Raw genomic sequence first — 22,156 nt, forward strand, 5'->3', positions numbered from 1 at the left:
TGCCAACCATCCGATGAGTATGGAATAGAATGCAGGCCCATCACCCGTGGTCGTGTGGGCTGTGCACTGCACAACTCCAGGGGGTGTCATGGTCTATGTGACTCCTCTCCGACCCAGAGTTGTGCAAGGCACAGCTTGAATGGCTGCACACAGTGCCCATTGTAGAAAGAATGGATAACATTTTGGTGGTCTAAACTGCTTTGAGAATCTGATGGAATACAGGGATATGACTGTCCCTAGAAAGACGTACATGTTTATGGTAGAATTCTGCAAATAATTTTCGAAGTGATACAAACTGCCAGAAGCCCATCTCTGAAGAGCTTGTCAAGAGTTCCTTTGAAGATGATCTCAAAAGTTCTTTATAGCTCAGATATTCTATAATTCTAGGGCAACCTTCTGGTTGGATTGCAGGGTTTGTCTGGCAACAACCTGGGGAAAAATCATGCACGAGAAGGTTAAGAGAAAAGACCCCCTATGAAACACAAGGCATGCCTTAGCACAGAATGCAAATGGCCCAAGACTGAAAAGCTCATACAAAAATCTACATTAACCACTAGGTTAGTTGTCAAATGATGATTTGTTTCTCTCTCTTTTAACATTTAAAAATTGTAGTTATTTTTGTATTTAGAGGGAAAAAAAGAGAGAGATAAACAACCCCTGTGGTTTCCGTGCTTTTGGCATGAATTTGAGAACAGGCTTTGTTGCTGCAGGAGAAGTGAACCCTGCCTCACTTCCTGGCTTGCCTTTGCTCTTGACTCTCCAGGGGTCACTGTCAGTCAGACTCCCGCAGAGCCCTGCCCCTGATCCAGTTTTGCTTCTAAACTCACGTGGAGGAGAAAGTTAGACAAGCGGGGCTATGTAAGGGGCTGACCTTGTCTGAGCTTTGAGATCTCCTCCCAGAATGTCTTAGACACCCTCTCCCAACACCCGCAAAGACATAGATGGGTGTATATTAATTCAGCTGCTTTATCTCTATGAACAAAAGTGCCTCATTCCTCCCCCTTCTCCCTCAGTTATCATGAAATGATAATGCAATATCTTGAAGCAGATTTTTTTAAAGAATTGGTGTGAAGCACATCCTCAACTTTTTGTGCGAAGAGACTGGTTTTTATTTCCCAGCAGATGTAGGAACACTGAGAGGGCAGACCCAGAGGGCACACGATCGCTGACACCTCCAAGGACACTGGAAAACGGGAGGAGTGAGAATGTGGACAACGGGACTGATACTCTCTTCTCTGAAAGACTTTCCTCTTCTGTGAGCCTCTGAAAATCAGGAAGGCAGGATCAAGGCAGCAGTCACCTGCTGGGAGAGCTCGCAAGGAAATTAACATCCCCTAATCCTTATCAGTTTAAACTGGGCTAAACAGACACTATATGGGTGCTTAATTTACTACCCAAAGGGATGCCTTCCATCCTATGCAATGATTTCAATCAGTTATTCTCAATCTTCAGAATCACCTGGATGGTCGTTACAATAGTTGGTTAAGATAGTTGGCCCTACCCCCAGAGTTCAAAATCAGTAGGTTGGGGGTTGGGACTAAGGATTTTCATTTCCAACAAGCTCTCAGGTGATGTTGCTGCTGTAGGTCCAGAGATTATACTCTGAGAACCATTAGTTCAACTGTTCATTCTCCCATTATTTTCTCTCCAGGCGAACAAGAGATTAAAGAGGATATACAGAGGATCAGGACAACTGATGCCCATTTGGGGAATGGGAGAGAAAGGCTGGGGTAGAGGAGGTGGTCGAAGAAGTAGCATGTTTCTAATATTGGTTAAAGCATATCATGAGGATCCCATCTCTGTGCTCCAGGAACAAGCTATTGATTGTATTCAGCCTGCAGCACCACTTAACCTTCAAATTCAGGTCTCTGGTTTTATCTCTGTAATACTCATTTATCACATCAGATAAAAGCAAATAAAGATGTAAGTGAAAACACGTAGCCCGCTACACAGATCATGGGTATTGAATAAATTATACCACAATGCTTGCCATAAAGAAATTTCCTAGGCAGAAAAGGAGAAGGAGTTACAAGAAGAATGGAAGAAGAGGGTGTCACAATCCGGGGGTGGGGGGACAGGGTTGTGACATTTCGGAAAGGAAGGCATTTAGTAGCAATATAAATGTGTTGATGAGTGAATGGGTACATAGATGTGTAATTTAACAATGTCAAATTCAAAACCATTGAGAGGCTTTAGAATGGGGGTAAACTCAGTGCTGTTAAAGGCTCTGAGTTCATTGGTTTTTAGGTCATGAGCATTAATAACCCTCTGCTCTTTCATACTACAAGTGCAAGACTGTGCTCAGCTCATAGCAGGACATTTTGAGAGGCAGTCACATGTTTTGTGAATTGCGAGGAAGATGATGGCTCCAGAAAATTTCCTAAGCAAGAAGTTGCTCATGTCACAGTGTTTTGGATGATTGCTTCTCACTGTCATTGGAGAGCGTGGGTCCTCCTGATGACCTTCCACATGCCTCATACTGATCCTCAACTTTCCCTCAACCTTCAAATTATGAGCACACCTGGACCCAAGCTGGGCCCAGGTACACATGGAGTTTCCGCCTCCACCATGGGTCTCTACCTGCCCTTCCCCTGACATGATGGAGACTGGGACCTGGCCTGGGGCAACACAGTGATTATGAGAACCAAAGAGATTTAAAATGTCTTCACTTGTCAAACAACTTCCAATTCTTTTCCCCTGCAGATCATTCCTGACTTCTGGCAAGATTGTTTCTGGATGCTATGTTCATTTTGTGGCTGCATATGTCCTGAAAGTTGAAAGATGGCTTTTGTCACCCGGTCTCCCCTGGCCCTGGTTCAGAACAGTTTGAATTTTATCTTCATCACATCCCTTTGGTGGGTCACATTTGGGTCACAAACAGTGATTTCTATGGGCAGTTTGGGCTTCAGAGTTCTCTAAAACTCTGGGTGAAGCACAGCAGAAATTTTGCATTAGATTTTAGTATTTCAGTGTTTCAATAGACTTGGTTAACTGTGTGCATGGGGTGTCTGGCTGTAATCCACGTCTCTTTCTAAAGCAAAGCAGTTCATCCAAATGAAACCTGCTGGAATCTGCAATGAGCTTCGAGGCAAACACTGTATCCTTATTAGCTTCAATTCTGTGCAAGGAAAAAACTGTGCATGAAGCTATACACAGGGGTAAAAAACAGTGCTGTGTTTGGGTACTGACTTGGACATACTTAAATCCAGATTTGGTTTCTTTCTTTTTTTTTTTTAAAGAATCAATTTTATTTATTTCTTTTTTCTTTTTTGGGGGGGGGTGCGGGTGGGGCTGTGAGACACACGGGATCTTAATTCCCTGACCAGGGATCGAACACGTGCCCCCTGCAGTGGAAGCACGGAATCCTAATCATTGGACTGCCAGGGAATTCGCCAAATTTGGTTTCTTAAGAATGTCATGCTCTGCATTGACAAAGCGTGCCATGCAGGACTCCGTCCGCGGTAAGTACAGTGGTTTTAGCTTCGCTGGAGATATTATGATGATGCTATAGGTCACTACTGTTTACTGAAACACTTACTCTGTGCCCAGCGAGGTGTACTGGGGCTGGAAAGGTCACCTGGGTAGCTCATTCACAAAGGACTGTACATTTAAACTATTTTTGTTATGTCCAAAAATGATATAAATATAATCACAGAGACCCTGAGAAAAGGCTATTCATCATATATGCTTGTGTCTTATTTCTGGACACAGAGTCCTCAGACCCCTTGAATTAATATTTTCTAGAATTCCTGTAATTATCTTACATTGTATATTTTGATGTGAAAATTCATTAAATATACACATCTAAGTTCTTCCCCAGTTTATGTAATATTGTTTTGCTATGCATTTTCTATCCAAGAGCCTTAAGAAATGAAATGGCCTGATCCCTTCTTGACCCAGGCGAAGCCCCTGTGGGTACAAGGCACTGTGCCTTCCACCTCATTGGCATCATTTCATTCTTCTTTTTTTTTTTTTCCCAGCCACACGGCACGCCTTGCTGGATCTTAGTTCCCTGACCAGGGATGGAACCCGGACCCCGGCAGTGAAAGCACGAAGTCCTAACCACTGGACAGCCAGGGAATTCCCGCATTTCATTCATTTTACAAAGCAACACAAAGGCACGGGTATTATTATCCCAACTTTACAAATGAAGAAATGGAGGCTTACCTAAACTTAAGCCTGATAAGTGGAGGAACTGCAACCTGAACCCAGGTCTAACTTGAACCTGAAGTCCTGATGCCCATATTCACAGCACAGGCTGCTTCAGGCAGAATTTTCCACATCTCAGGGCCACTCATCCCCTCCTCACTGCTTTCTTCCACCGACGTTCACCACCATCCCCACTTTTCTCTTGGAGCGTCTGTGTGTAGTTGTTCCTCCTGACCCAGACGGGGCAGCTCACGGAGAAGCAAGCCCAGAGGGTCAGTGTTTCATTGAGCAGAAAGTCAGGAAGGAGGCCCACCATTGCACTAGAATCTGGTGGTTCCCATAGCAACAGAATCAATCAATCAGTCAATCAACAAGTTCTTGAGTGTCACCTTAAACTCTCAGCCTGTCACCCGCACCTTAGCCTAATTGAGGAGTAGGAAGAGGAAGGTGGGCAGGGAGCAGGAATGCACAGACAAGGAGACACAGGCCTGCTGTGGTGAGGGTGTGGCTGATTCCAGGGAAGCTCTGTGTTCTGAGGGGCCGGAAGTAGGCTGATTCAGGGGCTAACGGACATCGTTCTGTGCTACCACTCACCACTCTGGACCCCACGGCCACTGGCTGGTCCACTGTGTTCAGGAAATTCAACAGGAACCCTGGCAGCTCCTGAATGTCTATAGAAGAGGTCTTAGGGTAGCCATAGCGTTGTAGCCATATAGTTCGTGTGGGCATGGGCTAAAGTTTTGTCCTGAAACTGCATGTAAATACTAAGCATATTGACTTTGACTTAAATTACGTTTATATTTAGGGTAGCTGGGCCTGATGAAGATTACGGGGAATTAAGCCACTCCTCCGACACACACATACAAGTACTTATTAAATATCTTTCAAGGTAATTGACAAGATATGGAAGCAGCCTAAGCATCCATCAACGGATGAATGGATAAAGAAGATGTGGTACATGTATACAATGGAATACTACCCAGCCATAAAAAAGAATGAAATTTGGCTATTTGCAACAACATGGATGCTTTGGAGGGCATTATGCTAAGTGAAATAAGTCAGACAGAGAAAGACAAATACTGTATGGTATCACTTATATGTGGAATCCAAAAAATACAACAAACTAGTGAATATAACAAAAAAGAAGCAGGTACACAGATTTAGAGAAAAAACTAGTGGTTACCAGTGGGGAGAGGGAAGGGGGAGGGGAGGGGCAATATAGGGGCAGGGGATTGAGAGGTACAAACTATTAGGTATAAAATAAGCTACAAGAGACTTCCCTGGTGGTGCAGTGGTTGAGAATCCGCCTGCTAATGCAGGGGACACGGGTTCGAGCCCTGGTCCGGGAGGATCCCACATGCCGCAGAGCAACTAAGCCTGTGCGCCACAACTACTGAGCCTGTGCTCTAGAGCCCGCGAGCCACAGCTACTGAGCCCATGTGCCACAACTACTGACGCCCGTGAATCTGGAGCCAGTGCTCGCAACGAGAGAGGCCACCGCAATGAGAAGCCCACGCACCCCAACGAAGAGTGGCCCCCACTCGCCGCAACTAGAGAAAGCCCGCGCGCAGCAACGAAGAACCAATGCAGCCAAAATAAATAAATTAAAAAAAAAAAAAAGCTACAAGGATATATTGTACAACATGGGGAATATAGCTAATATTTTATAATAACTGCAAGTAGAATATAACCTTTAAAAATTGTGAATCACTATATTGTACACCTGTAACTTATATAATATTGTATGTCACCTCTACTTTAGTTTAAAATAACTTTTTAAAAGATATTTCAAGCTTACATCACTGTGCCTTCACTGGGGATTTTATAGGTAGGGCAAAGATTGAGAAGAATTGAGCACACTCTAAGAAATGGTGAATTTAATACATTTATAACAAATATAAATTTTTAGAATTAAAATATACCAAGATAATCACAGTGCAGCTCTGATGTCATCTCTAGTTCTTTCTGACTGGGCAATGGGTAAAATTCTGAGCAGGAAAGGCTAGGCCCTGGTTTTCTGTTGTACCCACTGACCCACTGTAGTTCTTCGTGGCTCAGTCACTTCCTTCTGTCACAGATGTCACGCCAGCCACGGAGGCAACTTTCTCCCCGTTAGCTGTAAGGGACAGAGCCTCCACCAACCATATTCCCAGAGTGCTGACGATTTCTGCCACCAGCTGCCGTGCAGATGCCTGTTTATAACTGGAACTGAGGTGGCAGGAGAACCAGCTCTCAAGGCTTTTTGTGCAAAGGAATCACCTGCAGAGCTTGCGGGAAGTGCAGGTCCTAGGGCCGCACCGCTGAGATTCCATCAGTGGCAGGACCAGGAATCTGCACTCTCCAAACACCCCAGAAGATCCTGAAGCCTGTGGGACCACCCTTGGGAAACAAGTCTGTGGTCCCACCTCTCAACTCTCATCCTCTCAGTTTTAAATGGGATAAGAGCACCTTCCCTGGGGAGGCCGGTGGCCACCCAAGGCCCTGAAGCTAGTCAGTGGCAGGGCAGAACTGGCACTCATGTTTGCCAGCCCTAAAGCCTCGCTCCATCTGGATGGCAGGGCAGCTCTAGGGGCTTCAGTGTGGCCCCTCCCCAGGTCTCCAGACACCACAGGCCAAGTCGGGGTACTGTGACCATGAGGGTCAGAACTGACATATGGACGGCGCTTGGTACAGAGCACTCATTCAGGAAACGTCCAGTGAATGGATGATCAGACAGTAATTATAGTGGTATCATTTTGGGGGTTCCTTTCCTGGGCCAGGCCCTCTACCAGTGCTTCTGAGTCCTGCCCCGCAGGATCTGGGCCCCGCTCTATATCCACGCAGTGACCACTTACATGACAGCCACCAGTTCTCCCCTGTCTACCTCAGGACCAATCAGGGAATTCTACCTCCCCATTCCCTGTCTCAGCCCTCATCTTCCTCATCTGTAAAATGGGGATAATCAACCCTCTCTCACCTGTTGTTGAAGGACAAAATGAGATGACACCAGTAAAGTGTCATGACATCTCCAAAAAGATGTTTCTAACTCCTTTGGTCCCCTCCCTGCTAAGGATGGCTGCCACATTAGCAGCCATTAGCCCCAAGTTCAGAGCGGACTACACTGGGAGTAGGGGGTGTGGTACCGAGGGCCTTCAGGGATGCTCAGCCTTTAGATCAGGGTCGGCAGCCTAAGAGTGTCCAGTGGGTCAGTGCTGATGCTACCTTCTGGGTTCTGTGAAAGCAAGTGCCCCTGAAGAGCACCGGGGATTTGTCTTGTCTTGGGCCTGGTGAAGGAAGTTAGAGATGTGAGTATGAGAAGAATGTGGGGGTCAACAGGCCTCCAGCAGGTCTGGGGTAGTGTATCCTCAGGCACGCCCATTGCTCCTGCAATCCCTGAAAGCTCCAGTCTTCCACATCAATAGGTCTCAGCAGAATAGCCTCTGCTAGAGTGGCCTCCCCACTCCCTTCCCCTGGTCCAGTGCAGGGGTAGGCAGTACCACGTAGGGCATGGATTCTCCACCGTTGGCCCATTTCAGAGTCTCCAGGAAGGTGGAATAAATGCACATTCCCAGGTCCTACTTCAGAGGTTCTGATTCAGTGGGTCTGTGGAGAGGCCCAGGAATCTGCCTTTTTTTTCTTTTTCTTCTTTTTCATATTGTATTTTTTCCAGTTTATTGAGATATAATTGACATATAACATTGTATTAGTCCAAGGTACACAACATAATATTTGATATATGTATACACTGTGAAATGATTAGCACAAGTTTAGTTAATATCAATCACTCACGTAGTTACAAAAATTTTTTCTTGCGATGAGAACTTTTAAGATGTACTCTCTTAGCAACTTTCAAATATACGATACAGTGCTGTTGACTGTAGTTACCATGTTGTACATTTACATCCCCAGAGGTTATTTATCTTATGACTGGAAGCTTTTAACTTTTGACCACTTTCACCCATTTCCCTCACCCCTCACCCCCTGCCTCTGGCAACTGCCAATCTGTTCTCTGTTTCTATGAGTTTGGTTTTAATAGATGAAATGTATAAGTGAGATCATACAGTATTTGGCTTTCACTTAGCATAATGCCCTTAAGGTCCATCCATAGTGTCACAATGGCAGGATTTCATTCTTTTTTATGGCTGAATAATATTCAATTTATCTGTCAATGAGCACTTATGTTGTTTCTATATCTTGGCTATTGTAAATGATACTGCAATGAACAACCCAACTGTCCATCAACAAGTAAATGGATAAACAAAATGTGATATATCCATATAATGGAATATTATTCAGCCATAAAAAGGAACAGAGTTGTGATACATGCTACAATATGGATGAACCTTGAAAGCATTATGCTAACTGAAATAAGCCTGACACAGAAGGACAAATATTGTATTATTTCACTTATATGAAATATCTAGAATAGGCAAATTCATAGAAACAGAGAGTAGATTAGAGCTTACCAGGAGCTAGGTGGAGAGGATGTGGAATAGGGCGTTACTGCTTAATGGGTACATATTTTATGTTTGGGGTGATTTAAAAAAGCTCTGGAAATAGATAACGATAATGGTTGCACAGCATTGTGAAAGTAATTAACGCTTCTTAATTGTACACTTAATAATGGTTAAATTACATATTTATGTTATATGTGTTTTATGGCAAATGAAATAATTTTAAAGTGGCTTTTCTTGTGTCTTTCCTTCATGAATTAAAATCCAGCATTAGGAGCGCCTGCGGGGATCGCTATGGCAGCGGCGTCGCGGTGGGTCGGGCCTCTGCGCTGGCACCCTGGCAGGGCCGCCTCAGACGCCGCCGGCACCACTTCCTCTGTGGAATGAGGGGGGGCCTCCTGCCGCCGCATCCCGACTGTGGGCCCGCTCCGGGATCATGCCCCTGACCGCCTACTGCTACCTGCGTGTCGTGGGCAGGGGCAGCTACGGGGAGGCGACGCTCGTGAGGCACCGACGGGATGGCAGGCAGTATGTCATCAAAAAGCTGAACCTCCGAAATGCCTCCAGCCGAGAGCGGCGAGCTGCTGAACAGGAAGCTCAGCTCTTGTCTCAGTTGAAGCATCCCAATATTGTCACCTACAAGGAATCGTGGGAGGGAGGGGATGGTGTGCTATACATAGTCATGGGCTTCTGCGAAGGAGGTGATCTGTACCGAAAGCTCAAAGAGCAGAAAGGGAGGCTTCTGTCCGAGAGTCAGGTGGTGGAGTGGTTTGTTCAGATCGCTATGGCTCTGCAGTATTTACATGAAAAACACATCCTTCACCGAGATTTAAAAACTCAAAATGTCTTCCTAACAAGAACAAACATCATCAAAGTGGGTGACCTAGGAATTGCCTGAGTGCTTGAGAACCACTGTGACATGGCTAGCACCCTCATTGGCACAACCTACTACATGAGCCCTGAATTGTTCTCAAACAAACCCTACAACTATAAGTCTGATGTTTGGGCTCTGGGATGCTGTGTTTATGAAATGGCCACCCTGAAGCATGCTTTCAATGCAAAATATATGAATTCTTTAGTTTATCGGATTATTGAAGGAAAGGTAAAGAATATTCTGGAATTAATTGTTTTTAATATTTGGAGCAAGGTTAATTTAATGCAGCTTTGAAAGTAGCTACTGAGAAAAGGGAGTAATCATGTTGGGTGGATAGTTAAGAATGGTGGGTCCTGTCTGTGGGGAGGGTTGAACTGGAGGAGAAGGGAACGATCAATGGCTTAATGGCTCTGAAGAATTGGCTTCTTGAAAACCAGTACCTTATAGACACAGGATGTGCAGGTGCCCTGAGGCTACTGGTAGCTTCACCTAAGCGGTTAAATGAGCCCTGTTTAAAAGGAGTCTACCCTGTTTGGACTTCCTTGGTGGCGCAGTGGTTAAGAATCCGCCTGTCAATGCAAGGGACACGGGTTCAAGCCCTGGTCCGGGAAGATCCCACATGCCGCGGAGCACCTAAGCCCGTGCGCCACAACTACTGAGCCTGTGCTCTAGAGCCCACGAGCCACAGCTACTGAGGCCCGCGCACCTAGAGCCTGTGCTCTGCAACAAGAGAAGCCACCACAATGAGAAGCCCGCGCACCGCAACGAAGAGTAGCCGCCGCTCACTGCAACTAGAGAAAGCCCGCATGCAGCAACGAAGACCCAGCACAGCCAAAAATAAATAAATAAAATAAATAAAAGATTTATTTAAAAAAAAAAATCCAGCATTAGGAGAATACCAAATCAAACCTACTTGCTAATGTGTGGTGAGGAATAAATTTGTCAATTTAGATTAAATGCTCTAGCCCAGTACCTACCAAGGCAGGTGCTTAGTACAGGTTCTCTTTTCCTGGGCAAGACTTCCCTCACTGACCCCAAACCTGTGTACCTCCACCTGTCCCTTCCTTTGACTTGATGGGGAGCTCTGTCGGGTCTGGGACTGTCTTTGTGTATCTACTGCCTGACTGCTGGCTTATCCTGGAGACTGCAGGATGACTGAGGTGGCCTGGGATGGAGGTGAAGAGATGGGGCCCGGCCCACTCCTTTTCACCGTGAACTGTGGGCCATATACTTTCACCTTTCACACCTTCATTCATTTGCCCTTGCAGGTCCCTGACTGGAATGCAACTACCATTCTGGCCCCTTTATCTGGTAAATGAGAAGCCAACCCAAATGCGACCTCTTCTGTGAAATTCCCTCTCTGTGTTCCTATACAATATGCCAAAGGGTGTTTTCCACACCCCCCTTGATAGCATTTGTCAAGTGTTGTGGGGTTTTACCGCCCACTCTGCTTCTCTACTTCTAGCCCGCGTGCCCTCAAGGGTAGGGACGGGGTCTGACTGACCCTAGTATCTGTTACCGTGAAGCGTGTGACGTGTCCGTACAGTAAAGAAATGAAGGAATGATGCCAGGCTGATTCTGCGGCAAGCACCTCAGGCCTTACCTTTCGAAGAAGAGGATCGTCCTGGCAGAACGGTTAAGAGCACAGCCTTTGGAACCCAGATTCCACTTCTCCTTCAAAAGCTGTTTGGTTTGGGGTGAATGCATCTCTTTTTAAACAAGAATTTATTTCGCATCTAGGCCCACCCAGGGAAAGCTAGACACAGACTAGGTACTGCCTCTGAGAAGCCTGTAGGCTGGGGGTAGGGAAACTATAAGCAAATCACTAAGTAAATAACTACAAAACAATTTTACAAACATATAAGAACAATAAGAAAAGGATTAATTGCTCTGATTCTGTATAACAGGGATCTAATGGAGTCTCGGTGTCAGAGCAAGTTTCTCTGAAGACATGACACTTCGGGATCCCCCGGGGGGAGTGGGAAGTGGGGGCGGAGCCTGAATGCATCTCTATATGCTTCTCTTTCCACATCTGTAAAATTGGGATGGACAGTATCCGACTCTTACAGTGTTGATGGGTGTTGTGTTAGGAAAACCAGCCAGTTCTCCTCCTGTGTGGCTCCTCTTCTCTCACACAGAACACTCTACTTCTGACACTCCTGGTCAGCAAATGTGTGGGTTTGTTTCCCACACCAACAAGTAATTCTCTGTGACACCCACTGGGTGTCCTACAATTTAATTCAATTTTGACACTATCTACCTGGAAGCGTCTGATCCCACAGGTTAAGGGCTCAATCCCACGAGACTGTCCCCTCCACGCTTCGGATGCCAATCCCAAGTAGCAGGTCCCCAGGTTACCCACAACTTCTGTTCAGCTTGGCTATAAATCAGAGATTCTCATGACCTGCTCCTCCTTGGATCTGATTATTTGAGAAAGCAGCTCACAGAACTCAGGGAAACATTGACTTATGTTTACAGGTTTATTAAAGGATTATAATAAAGGATACATATAAACAACCAGATGAAGAGATACATAGGGTGAGGTCTGGGAGGGTCTCCAGTGCAGGGGCTTCTGTCCCTATGGAGTTGGGGTACGTCGCCCTCCCAGTTCATGGATGCGTCCGCCCACCTGGAAGCTCTCGAAACCCCATGTTATTGGGATTTTTTTACGGAGGCTTCCTCATGTAGGCATGATCGATTACTAACTCCATTTCCATCCCCTTACCCTCTCTGGAGGATGGAGGGCGGGGCTGAAAATTCTTAGCTTCTAATCATGACTTGGTCTTTCCAATGTCCAGCCCCCATCCAGGAGCCATCCAGGAGCCCACTCAGAGTCACCTCATTAGAACAAAAGACACCCTTATCACCCAGGAAATTATAAGGGTTTCAGGATCCCAGTGTCAGGAACCAGGGGCAGATTATCTATCTATCTATCTATCTATCTATCTATCTATCTATCTATCTATCTATCTATCTTTATATAGATAGATATAGATATAGATATAGATATATAGATAGATATAGATATATATATAGATAGATAGATAGATATAGATAGATATAGATATATAGATATATCTTATTAATGTCCCAGGCATCAAATGAGTCCATGCCTGTAAAGCATTTGGCAAAGAATCCTCAACAAACCTCAACAACTGTCAATCTTGTCAAATGACCCGGGCAAGCCATACACATTACAGTTGATTTTTATTTTATATTTTGTGTGTACTCTCCAAATTCTCCCCCTAGGATCATATATTACTACCCTAACCAGGAAAACAGGAATGCACCTGCTGGTAAGCCCCACCCACCAGACCCGACTCCTTTGGGCTTCATCATCAGAAGCCTAAATTCACCACGCTCATTTGGATACTGTACATTGGATGGATTCATATTGTGAGGTGACCACTAAAAACCTGAAAATGCTATAAAAGATTACTGTCTGAGATGGGGGAATTCCCTGGTGGTCCAGCGATTAGGACTCCGGGCTTTCACTGCTGGAGACCCCGGTTCTATCCTGGCTCTGGTAACTATGATTCCGCAAGCCACGCAGGGGGACCAAAAAAAAAAAAAAAATGACTGAGAGTTAAATTTTAAGGCAAACACAACGAATTCTAATCAAACAAGGAGTCCTCACATTGGGCTTCCCCTGTGCCAGGCACGTAGCTCTTCCACGTGGTCCCTCATTTCATCCTCACAAGTCTTCTGAGGTAGATGTTATTATCCCCATCTTCCAAATGCCTATTGGGTTGCAAGGAGGTTGAAGAGCTTGCTCAAGTCATGGGACAAAACCACAGGGAGGAGCCCGGCTGCCCGCCTTCAGAGCCCACCCTCTTAACCCTCTTTAAATCCACTGGAGAAAGAAGTTCTCCGGACCCAGTAACGCTTGACTAAAATGGTTTGTTGGTTGAAAAATGTATGTGTGCAAAAACTATGACGCTCTTCCCTTTCCTGGACAATTCAGTCCTAAAACCATTAAGTGGGCACAGCGAGGCAGGGGCTCATGGGGAGACGAAGCTGGGTGAGGGATGTCGCACCCACGACAGGCGAGGAGGCTGACACCTAGACGGTGACCGTGACTCCCGCAGGGCAGTGGCGCGGGGCTTGGGAGGGGGACGGGGGACAGTGAAGGCGGGACTCTCACTCCATATATCTCTGTCTTGTCTGATTTCTTTTTTGGAAACGCATATGTAATCATGAACAGCTTGCATCATCTTTATTTTTTTTAATTAAAAATATAATAAAGAAAAAAAGAGAAACAGGGAATAGAAACTGAGAGTGGCCGGGAAGGGGTAAGCGGGGGCTCAGGCTTGGAGACAGGAGCGCTGACGTCAGAGCTGGGACTTGCGTGATGCGTTGGTCTCCCCAGCGCCCACCCAGGCTTGCCCAGAGCCGTGGACTGGGGTTCCCCCCAGTAGCTCCTCCAGCCTCCGCTCCAAATGCTCCAAGGTTCACACCCACAAGGCCCATCTGGCTGCTCTTCAGGGGCTCTCTGACTCAGGGATATTCCCAAGTAGCTTTGAAAATACCCACGTCACTCTCACAACCCTCCCCTGTCTTTGCTGCCACTCACAGGGGGCCCAGCCACAAAACCCGGGGATTAAGGGCAGGGCGTGCGGCTGCTCTTAGAAAAGGTGGAGCTCTTCCAGGCTTTGCAATCACTTTTCCAGGATGCTTTCCCAGCCGAATGTCCCACCACCGGCTGCCATGAAGAAACTCGGAGTGATCCCTTGCACTTAGCTGTTGTGAGTGGGTTTCTCTTTGAGGGAAGAGAAACAGCTACTATTTGTTGAGCTCCTCTTGAGTGCCAGGTGCATTGTCTCATTGAATCCTCACAACAGCCCTGAAAGGTAGACATTGGTACATACAGAGAGAAACATTTTATATGACTTTCCCACCATCACCCGTTGTTTCAGAGTTCAGGTGCTAAACCAGATTTTCTGATCAAAACCAAAACTGAACTTGTTCAGTATGCCACAGTGCATTCTATTGTGCTCCAATAGTTTGGGATTTTCTAGTTTTCAAACATGGTTTACTTGTGAACAAAGAAAATGCTTAGACTTTTTTTTTTTTTTAAGCTTTGAGTGTTTTCTATGTGCTGGCACTATGTTTAGCGCCTTTATTTAGACAATCTCTTTCATTCTCACCAAACCCCATGACGCATGTTATAGATGAAGGAACCAAGGCCCAGTGGAGCCAAGAACCAAGGGCACACAGCAGTCAGAGGGTGGCCTCGAGACAGAAAGAACCCAGGTGGCTTGAGCGCCCATTCCCTTAACCACTTGCCTATGTCCCTCAACCCCAAACTAAGGGAACGTCCTCACTAGATTGTGAAGATTTAGTGAGCCAATGTATATTATTTAATGCCTGGCATACAGGTGCTCAACAAATACAATTTCCCTTCTTCCTTCTGTCTGGGTTCCTGAGAGCCAGTGCGGGACAGTCGGGAGAGGACTTGGATCCAGAGAACAGACGTTAGATGTCAGAGGTGTTTAGTCTGAGCCCCTCCTTGGGCAGACGGCTGGGAGAGGTGAAATGACAGATAGAAATGAAGGCTTAGTATTGTTGCCAAAATCTTGGCTTCCTGTGCACCAATGCCAAATAAAAATACGGAGACAGAGATTTGGAAGATAAGAAATAGAGAGGCTCTTTATTTTCTTTGCCAGGCAAAGGGAAGACACAGTAGGCTAGTGACTCAAGAACTGTGCACCCCATAGCACAGGGAGATCAGCTTGGTGCTTTGTGTCTACCTACAGGGGTGGGATAGGGAGGGTGGGAGGGAGACGCAAGAGGGAGGGGATATGGGGATATATATATATATATATATATGTATAGCTGATTCACTTTGTTATAAAGCAGAAACTAACACACCATTGTAAAGCAATTATACTCCAATAAAGATGTTAAAAAAAAATAAAGTACCTGCTTAAGTTATTTAAAAAAAAAAAAAAAAAGAACTGTGCAGCCCCGTTCCTAGGGAATTACAGGGATTCTTATAGGGGAGCTCGTGGTCTATAGTGAGTGATAAGGATCAAAATGGTGAAGGTCTTGCATTCTTCCTCTTCTTGCATTATTTCAAAACAATCACTGCTGGAGTAAGGCAACCTGATAATTGGGTCTGGCAGCCTGGAAACTGGGTCTGTTAGTCTCTGGGTTACCGGTCTGCGACCTCCTTTCTGAAATGCAAACAGCTACAAGGGGTGATTTGCTACAAGAGATTATATGGAGGGACTTCCCTGGTGGCACAGTGGTTAAGAATCTGCCTGCCAATGCAGGGGACACGGGTCCGAGCCCTGGTCCGGGAAGATCCCACATGCTCGCGGAGCAACTAAGCCCGTGCGCCACAACTACTGAGCCCGAGTGTCACAACTACTGAAGCCCATGTGCCGAGAGCCCGTGCTCCATAACAACAGAAGCCACCGCAATGAGAAGCCCATGCACCGCAACGAAGAGTAGCCCGCACGCAGCAACGAACACCCAAGGCAGCCAAAATAAATAAATAAATAAAATAAATTTATGAAAAAAAAAAAGAGATTATAGGGAGAGTAAAGAATAAATACCAGGTGCAGGATGTGAATTACCTAAATTACACAGGATTAGGGATGACAGCTTAGCTTTGTAAAGGACAAATCTAACTACAGACACTACAGATTGGTAACAGTTAAAAATAAAACTAGGATTGATTAACTAAAGCCAGTTTAGGTAGCCTGTTCACTGTTCCCTTTATTTTCCTGGTTATCACGAGAGGAAAAAAACCTCATTTCTATTTTTGTGGCAACAGTATTCCTTGGCTTCCCCCTCCCTTTCTTGTCACCATCTACCCCAGGAAACTCCATGAAGTTGAGGCCTGTTGGTTTGTTCAACTTTGTGTCCCCATCATCGGTCCCACTAGGAGTTTGAGAAGCCTTTGTTGAGTGAGTGAACTCCCGTCTCATCTTGCTGCTGAGCAGAGTTTGAAGTCATGAAGTCTTCATCCTTATCAGAACTTTGTATCTAGGGAAAAGCTCACCATCTTTGGGTCCCTGCCCCAACCCGATTGGTGCTCAGGGGTGACTCACCAGCTTGGTAAGGAGCCCAGTTCCCCAACTGATGTGCTAAACAAAGATTGCCCCAGGGCCAAGCGGGGGATTGGCCACCTGGCGTAGCCTGCAGGCCCGGAAGCAGGTACAGTGCAGTGGAAGGGAGCCCCAGGCTCAGAATCCAGGACCTGGGGTCTTATATTCTCCTCCTCCTCTCTCTGGGCCTTACTGTCCTTGGCTCTAAAAGGGAGGAGTGGACTAGATGTGCTCTGACCATAGGGTTTATCCAGCAGAAAGACAAACTGAGGGGGAGTTGAATTCATGGGCCGTGGGGATCGCTGCCCCAAGCTGGTGTCCATCTTCAGCAAGACCTCAGAATCAGCTGCCAGGAAAGAAGAACTGACATTTACTGAGCCCTGTGCTAGTGACTTGCTGGTCTGTGCTACTCTTGTTCTATTCTGTGGGGTCCTCAAACAAGCTTGTGCAGAATACTCTTTAGTAATAAAAAGGAACAAACTATTGATACATGCAACAACTTGGATGGCATTGAGCTGAGGGAAAGAAAGGCCAATTCAAAAGGTTGTATCTTTTGTGGACAAAGAATGTCGCCTGCAATTTCAGTAAATAAAGGATACTGGCCATAGAGCCATCAGGCACTGCAGCTGCCCCTGGGTGTGCCCTGAGGGGACTTCAGAATGGAGAAAAACAGGACACTGGCCCTAGATAGTTAAGGTGCATATGAAAGGAATAATTTCAATGAGCCCAAACTCCTGCATCTTCCCATATATAGAAAAGCACTAAGATCATTAACTTGAGATGTCTATTTTTTTGTGATTAGCAATAATCTTTGATGTTTTACTACATTTTTTCTCAGCAACAAACTCCTATATATCGTGGCTCCTCCCTTATCTCTTTGAAACACTCCCTCAGAGCTATCTGAGAGGTTGCCTTCCCAGACTATAGTCCTCAGAATGTCCTTGAATAAAACACAATTCTCAACATTCAGGTTGTGCTTTTTTCTTTTATTGGTCAACAGCTGTATGACTCCATATGTGTAGCATTCTAGAAATGACAAAATTATGGAGATGGAGAACTGATTAGTGATTGCCAGAGATTGGGGATGGGTCAGTGGCTATAAAGGGGTAGCATGAAGGAGTTCTTTTGTAGTCATCGAACTGTTCTGTATCTTGATTGTGGTGGTGGTCACACACATCCATACGTGTGATGAAATTGCATAGAATTGTGTGCACACACACACACACACACAGGAGTGCATATAAAACTGGTGAAAGCTGAATAAAGTCTGTAGAGTGTACCACTATCAATTCCCTGGCTTTGATATTATGCTGTAATTATGTAAGATATTACTATCAGGGAAAGCTGGGTGAAGAATATAGGGGACCGCTCTGTACTATGTTTGCAATTTCCTGTGGGTCTATAATTATTTCCAAATTAAAAGTTAAAAAAAAAGTTCTGTGAGATATTACTATCCCATTCTACAGATGAAAGACCTGAGGCTCATCGAGGTCATAGAGCTCTAAGCAGGAAAGTAAAGTTTTGATTCCACTTCTCCTCTGACCCCAGAGTTGCAAGCTTCTCTTCCACCATAGGGCCTTGGTATGGAAAGGGAGCTGTCAGAAGCTGGCTCATTCAGTCCCAAATTCCTTCCACTTCGGGCTTCAGAGATTTCTTTGTGGAGCTGTCCAGTGTCTGATCCTGCCAAGGGAGCACATGGAGTATTCATGTCTCCCACCTGGGCAGTGAGAGGCTGTGACTTAGCCAGCTCATTTGTGGGAAAACCCTTTTGGAGGGACTCTACTACGCTTCCTTCCCTCCATCATCAAGGCTTTGGTTGAAGGAGAAAGAATGACCCTGAGCACATGCAGTTTGCGCTCAGAGGAGTAAACCACACACGTCTTCACCCCCACTTGTCCTTGCTCTCCCTCCCATCTCACTTCATCTGGCTCTGCTGGCACTGGCTAGACTGAGGTTGGGGGAGGTCTGCTATTGTTACTGAACTCAGGTTCGGCTGCCCGCCACACAAAAGCCAATACTCGAAAGACAAGTGCTGGTAGGAAAGGAAAAGTTGCTTATTCAGGAGGCTGGCAACCTGGGGAGAAGGTGGACTCGTGTCCAAAAACGAGCTCTGAAGATTCTGCTTGACCATGAAAGTTTTTAAAGGGAGAATCATTTGGGGAGGGGGGTCAGAGTCTTTGTTATCTTCCACTGTGTACAGACTTTCTTCTGATTGGTTGGCTGTGAGGTTACAGGGGGGGGCTCCAGGGATCTTGTGCTCAGCCTGAAGTCACCAGCCTCCACCTGCATGGGGGCCTTAGTTCCTACAGAACTCAAGAGTATTTTGTTATTTTATTCCTTGAGGAGGAACCAGGACCCTGCCCCAAGGCTGCACTATTGTTTCTTGACTGCTTCTCCCTTGTTTCTGCATTCCCTCTCTTCCCTGATTAGCAACTGTTTGAATCTGCCCTTTGGAACTCAGAGAAAGTCAAGGAGGCTGAATGAAGCCTATTTCCTACAAACAAGAAACGGGAGACACAGAAAGGATTTGTATGGGGTGGAGGTGCGGGGGGGTACCCACAGGGTCCCGCTCTGTTTCACCATGAAGACACTAAGACAAGAGCCTTCAGCCTGTTTGAGGAGAACAAGGACAAGTAGCAAACAACAAACAGAACAGCAATTAAGGCAAGAGTGCATGCAGGTTGGGGGAGCAGCACTCCTCTTACTCCAGATTAAAGCTACAGCAAGGGGAGGAAGGAGGTATTTAATGTGCATCTCGTGCTGAGCAGGTGGTACGTACTCATAGACTTGTGTTTCAGAGAACAGAGAATGTGCACCCAGTTCTTTCTGATGAAAGGGACAGATAATATTTCGGAGAGGAGTTGGACTTCAAGACCCCGAGGCCAAAAGAAAGACATTGGCAAAGACACAAGTCATTAAAGTTCATGGCATGGGGTGGGAGCGGACATGGGTGAAACATTCTGTTTTGACCTGCTCTGTCCAATATGGTAGCCACTGACCACATGTGACCACTGAGCACTTTGAGGGAGGCTAGTCTGAAATGAGATGGGCTGGATTTCAACACTCAGTTAAAAAAATGTGTAATATCTCAGTATTTCTTATATCAATTACATGTTGAAATAATGAGAATTTGGATATGTTGGGTTAGCTGAAATAATTCTTAACATTGATTTCTCCTGTTTCATTTTATAATTTTTATGTGGCTACTAGAAAAATTTTAATTATTTATGTGGCTCTCATCATAATCTATTGGGGAGCCCTCTAGACTACCCTTGTTCTATCTAATGCTTACTCTTTTTTCTGCTCCCATTTGCAGCTGCTATAGTTTGGGGCAATTTCTTTTCTCTTCCCTTAAAAAGTGTAGCCTCCCTTATCTCAAGGGGTGATAATTTATTAAGTACTTTGAAAGATAGTAAAGAGCCTCAAGGGCCTCTGTGCTTAAAGCTTCCTTTGCAACAAACAGTTTTGATATTCAAAATGGCCAAATGCACAAATGTTAAAATCTTTATGGGTTTCTTTACCTCTGAAATTACCATGAGAACATTTCCTTTCATATCTTTGAAGTTTCCAAGGAAGCTCAGGCTCTATCTCTTTGCTTCCTGAGGTAATGTGAATTACATTTCTGGGGATTTGGAAGTGATTTTTGTTAGCATTTTGGTTTCTCTGGTTTTTCTTCTCTTCCTGTCTGAGAAAAGACACACTGAAGCATTGGAACATGGCTCTTGGAAAATGTATCTTGATTTTCCTTCTGTCACTGGATTTGACTTCCTTCTGCTTTCCCTGAGGGGTCTGCAGTCTCTAGAGAACCACAAAGAAGCATTTATTTGTTCTTTCTCTTTTTTCATCTCACTTTCAAGAAGGGAACCGGAACACTGATGTTATTTGACAGGGGAAGAGGTAGGATTCAAATCAACAAATTCTCCATTCTGCGGTTTAGTTACTGTAATTCGGTTTTATCAGAAGAAGTACAGAGCTGCTGGCCCTGGTCATCAGCCTCCAGCATCTTTCTTTATGCCCTGCCCTCACCCTGGTGTGGTGGTGGTGGTATAGGGGAAGCAGCATAGACTAAGCCTCTTTCCTGACTGGGCACAAGTCATAAACAGAAGGTGTCACCGTTCTCTTATTCCACTGGCATCAGTGTTTAAATAAGTTGGTGTATGTTAGAACCCCTATGTATGATCAGGCCACTCCAGATGGCTGTTCTCTTGCTCTCTGTACATCCGCTGCTGGACCAGTGCCTGCCTCACCCACACCCTACTCACCTGACTCACCTTCCCTCTTAATCAGAGAACCTAATCAGTAAATGCTTACATACTTGCCCCCAGTCCCAGCTAGTGATTGTTCTAATCTTTAGAGCAGAATTCTCTCTACTATGACAGTTTATCAATGGGGCAGTGAGGGGTATGATCCTCTGCTGGTTTCTCAGGTGACCTGATGTCAATTCCCTCTATAACCGGTAACCTCCCCCTTCCCTCCGGAGCGAAGAGTGCTGCCATGTCCTGCCCGCCATCTGGTGCACAAGGATGGGGTGTCCCTCTAGTGCCCTGCTTCAGACATGTAAGCTCCCCCTGTTGCAGGAAGGAGGACCCCTTCCAGGGTCCGAGAGTGGGCTCTTGTCTAACACTTAGAAATGAACTGTCCAAGGAGACGCAAGTGCTGACAAAGCAAATGACTTTATTGGGAAGGGCTCTGGGACGTTGGTCATCTCCTCCCTCTTTTGGCCCCTCCCAGATTCTCCCGTTAGTTTTCAGCGGCAGCACCGTGTTCCTTCTCGGGACCCCCAGTTGTGAGACGGCTCAGGCAAGTGGTTATCTTCGTGCCTGGCCAAGGCAGGCGGTTTCAGTCAAAGCTTCCTAACACCCCTGCCCATTAAACCACTGATGTCTCTGTCACTGATCCCAGGCTCTTTCTTTGGTCTTGAGGCTGGGCAAGGACAGGGCTTGCAGACCTGTAGGGTGCAGTCCAACACCTTAGAGAAAGAAATGAGGTCGCTCAGATATCAATTCGCACGGGTGCAGATGGAGAAGTCACCAAGCAGGAGAGTTCTTTACAGGTGTTTCGGAAAGACCCCCAGTTCAGCCCTCGGTCACTAAAGTGAGAGAAGGAAATGGAGGGTGTGTTATACGTGGCACCTCTAATTGGGCAAAATGGACGGAGTGGTGGTAGAGACCCAGTGATGGGCTGGGCTGGGGGAGGGGACAGTTCCCTTCTGATCTGATGCTGTCATCTACACTGGGTATTCTCAGAAGACATTCATGGGTATACGAGGGTATAAATAGTTCCTTAGTGTCTGGGTGTCAGGCTGTGGGTCAGGTGCTGGGGATACAAGAACTGTTAACACCAAGTTTGTGTGCCCAATGCACAGTGAGGCCAAATAAACTGAAACAGTGGAGTTTGGAGCAGAGAAAGGTTTATTGCAGGGCCATGCAAGTAGATGGGTGGCTCATGCCCTAAAAGCCCCAAACTCCCTGTAGGGTTTCTGCAAAGCACTTTTAAAAGCCAGGTGAGGGAGGGGGGTCGCAGGGTACGTGATCAGCATGTGCACAATTCTCTGACTGGCTGATGGTGAGGGAGCAGGGTGGTGTCACAGGGGTTAACATTATCAGTCCTTAGGCTCCAGGAGGCCTGGGGCTATGTGCTCACAG

General features: G+C 45.9%; 1 protein-coding gene across 1 annotated transcript; it reads left to right on the plus strand.

Moving 5' to 3' along the window:
- Positions 1-8,863: 8,863 nt before the first annotated feature.
- On the plus strand, positions 8,864-10,330 carry LOC309636666 (serine/threonine-protein kinase Nek4-like). Its single transcript, XM_082410072.1, is given in 3 exon segments — positions 8,864-9,477; positions 9,481-9,684; positions 10,011-10,330. Coding segments are annotated over 3 exon segments (768 nt in total). The 5' UTR covers positions 8,864-9,018; the 3' UTR covers positions 10,116-10,330.
- Positions 10,331-22,156: the final 11,826 nt, after the last annotated feature.

Source organism: Balaenoptera physalus (genome assembly GCF_965194825.1).
Source record: "Balaenoptera physalus genome assembly, chromosome: 10".
NCBI classification, from domain to species: Eukaryota; Metazoa; Chordata; class Mammalia; order Artiodactyla; family Balaenopteridae; genus Balaenoptera; species Balaenoptera physalus.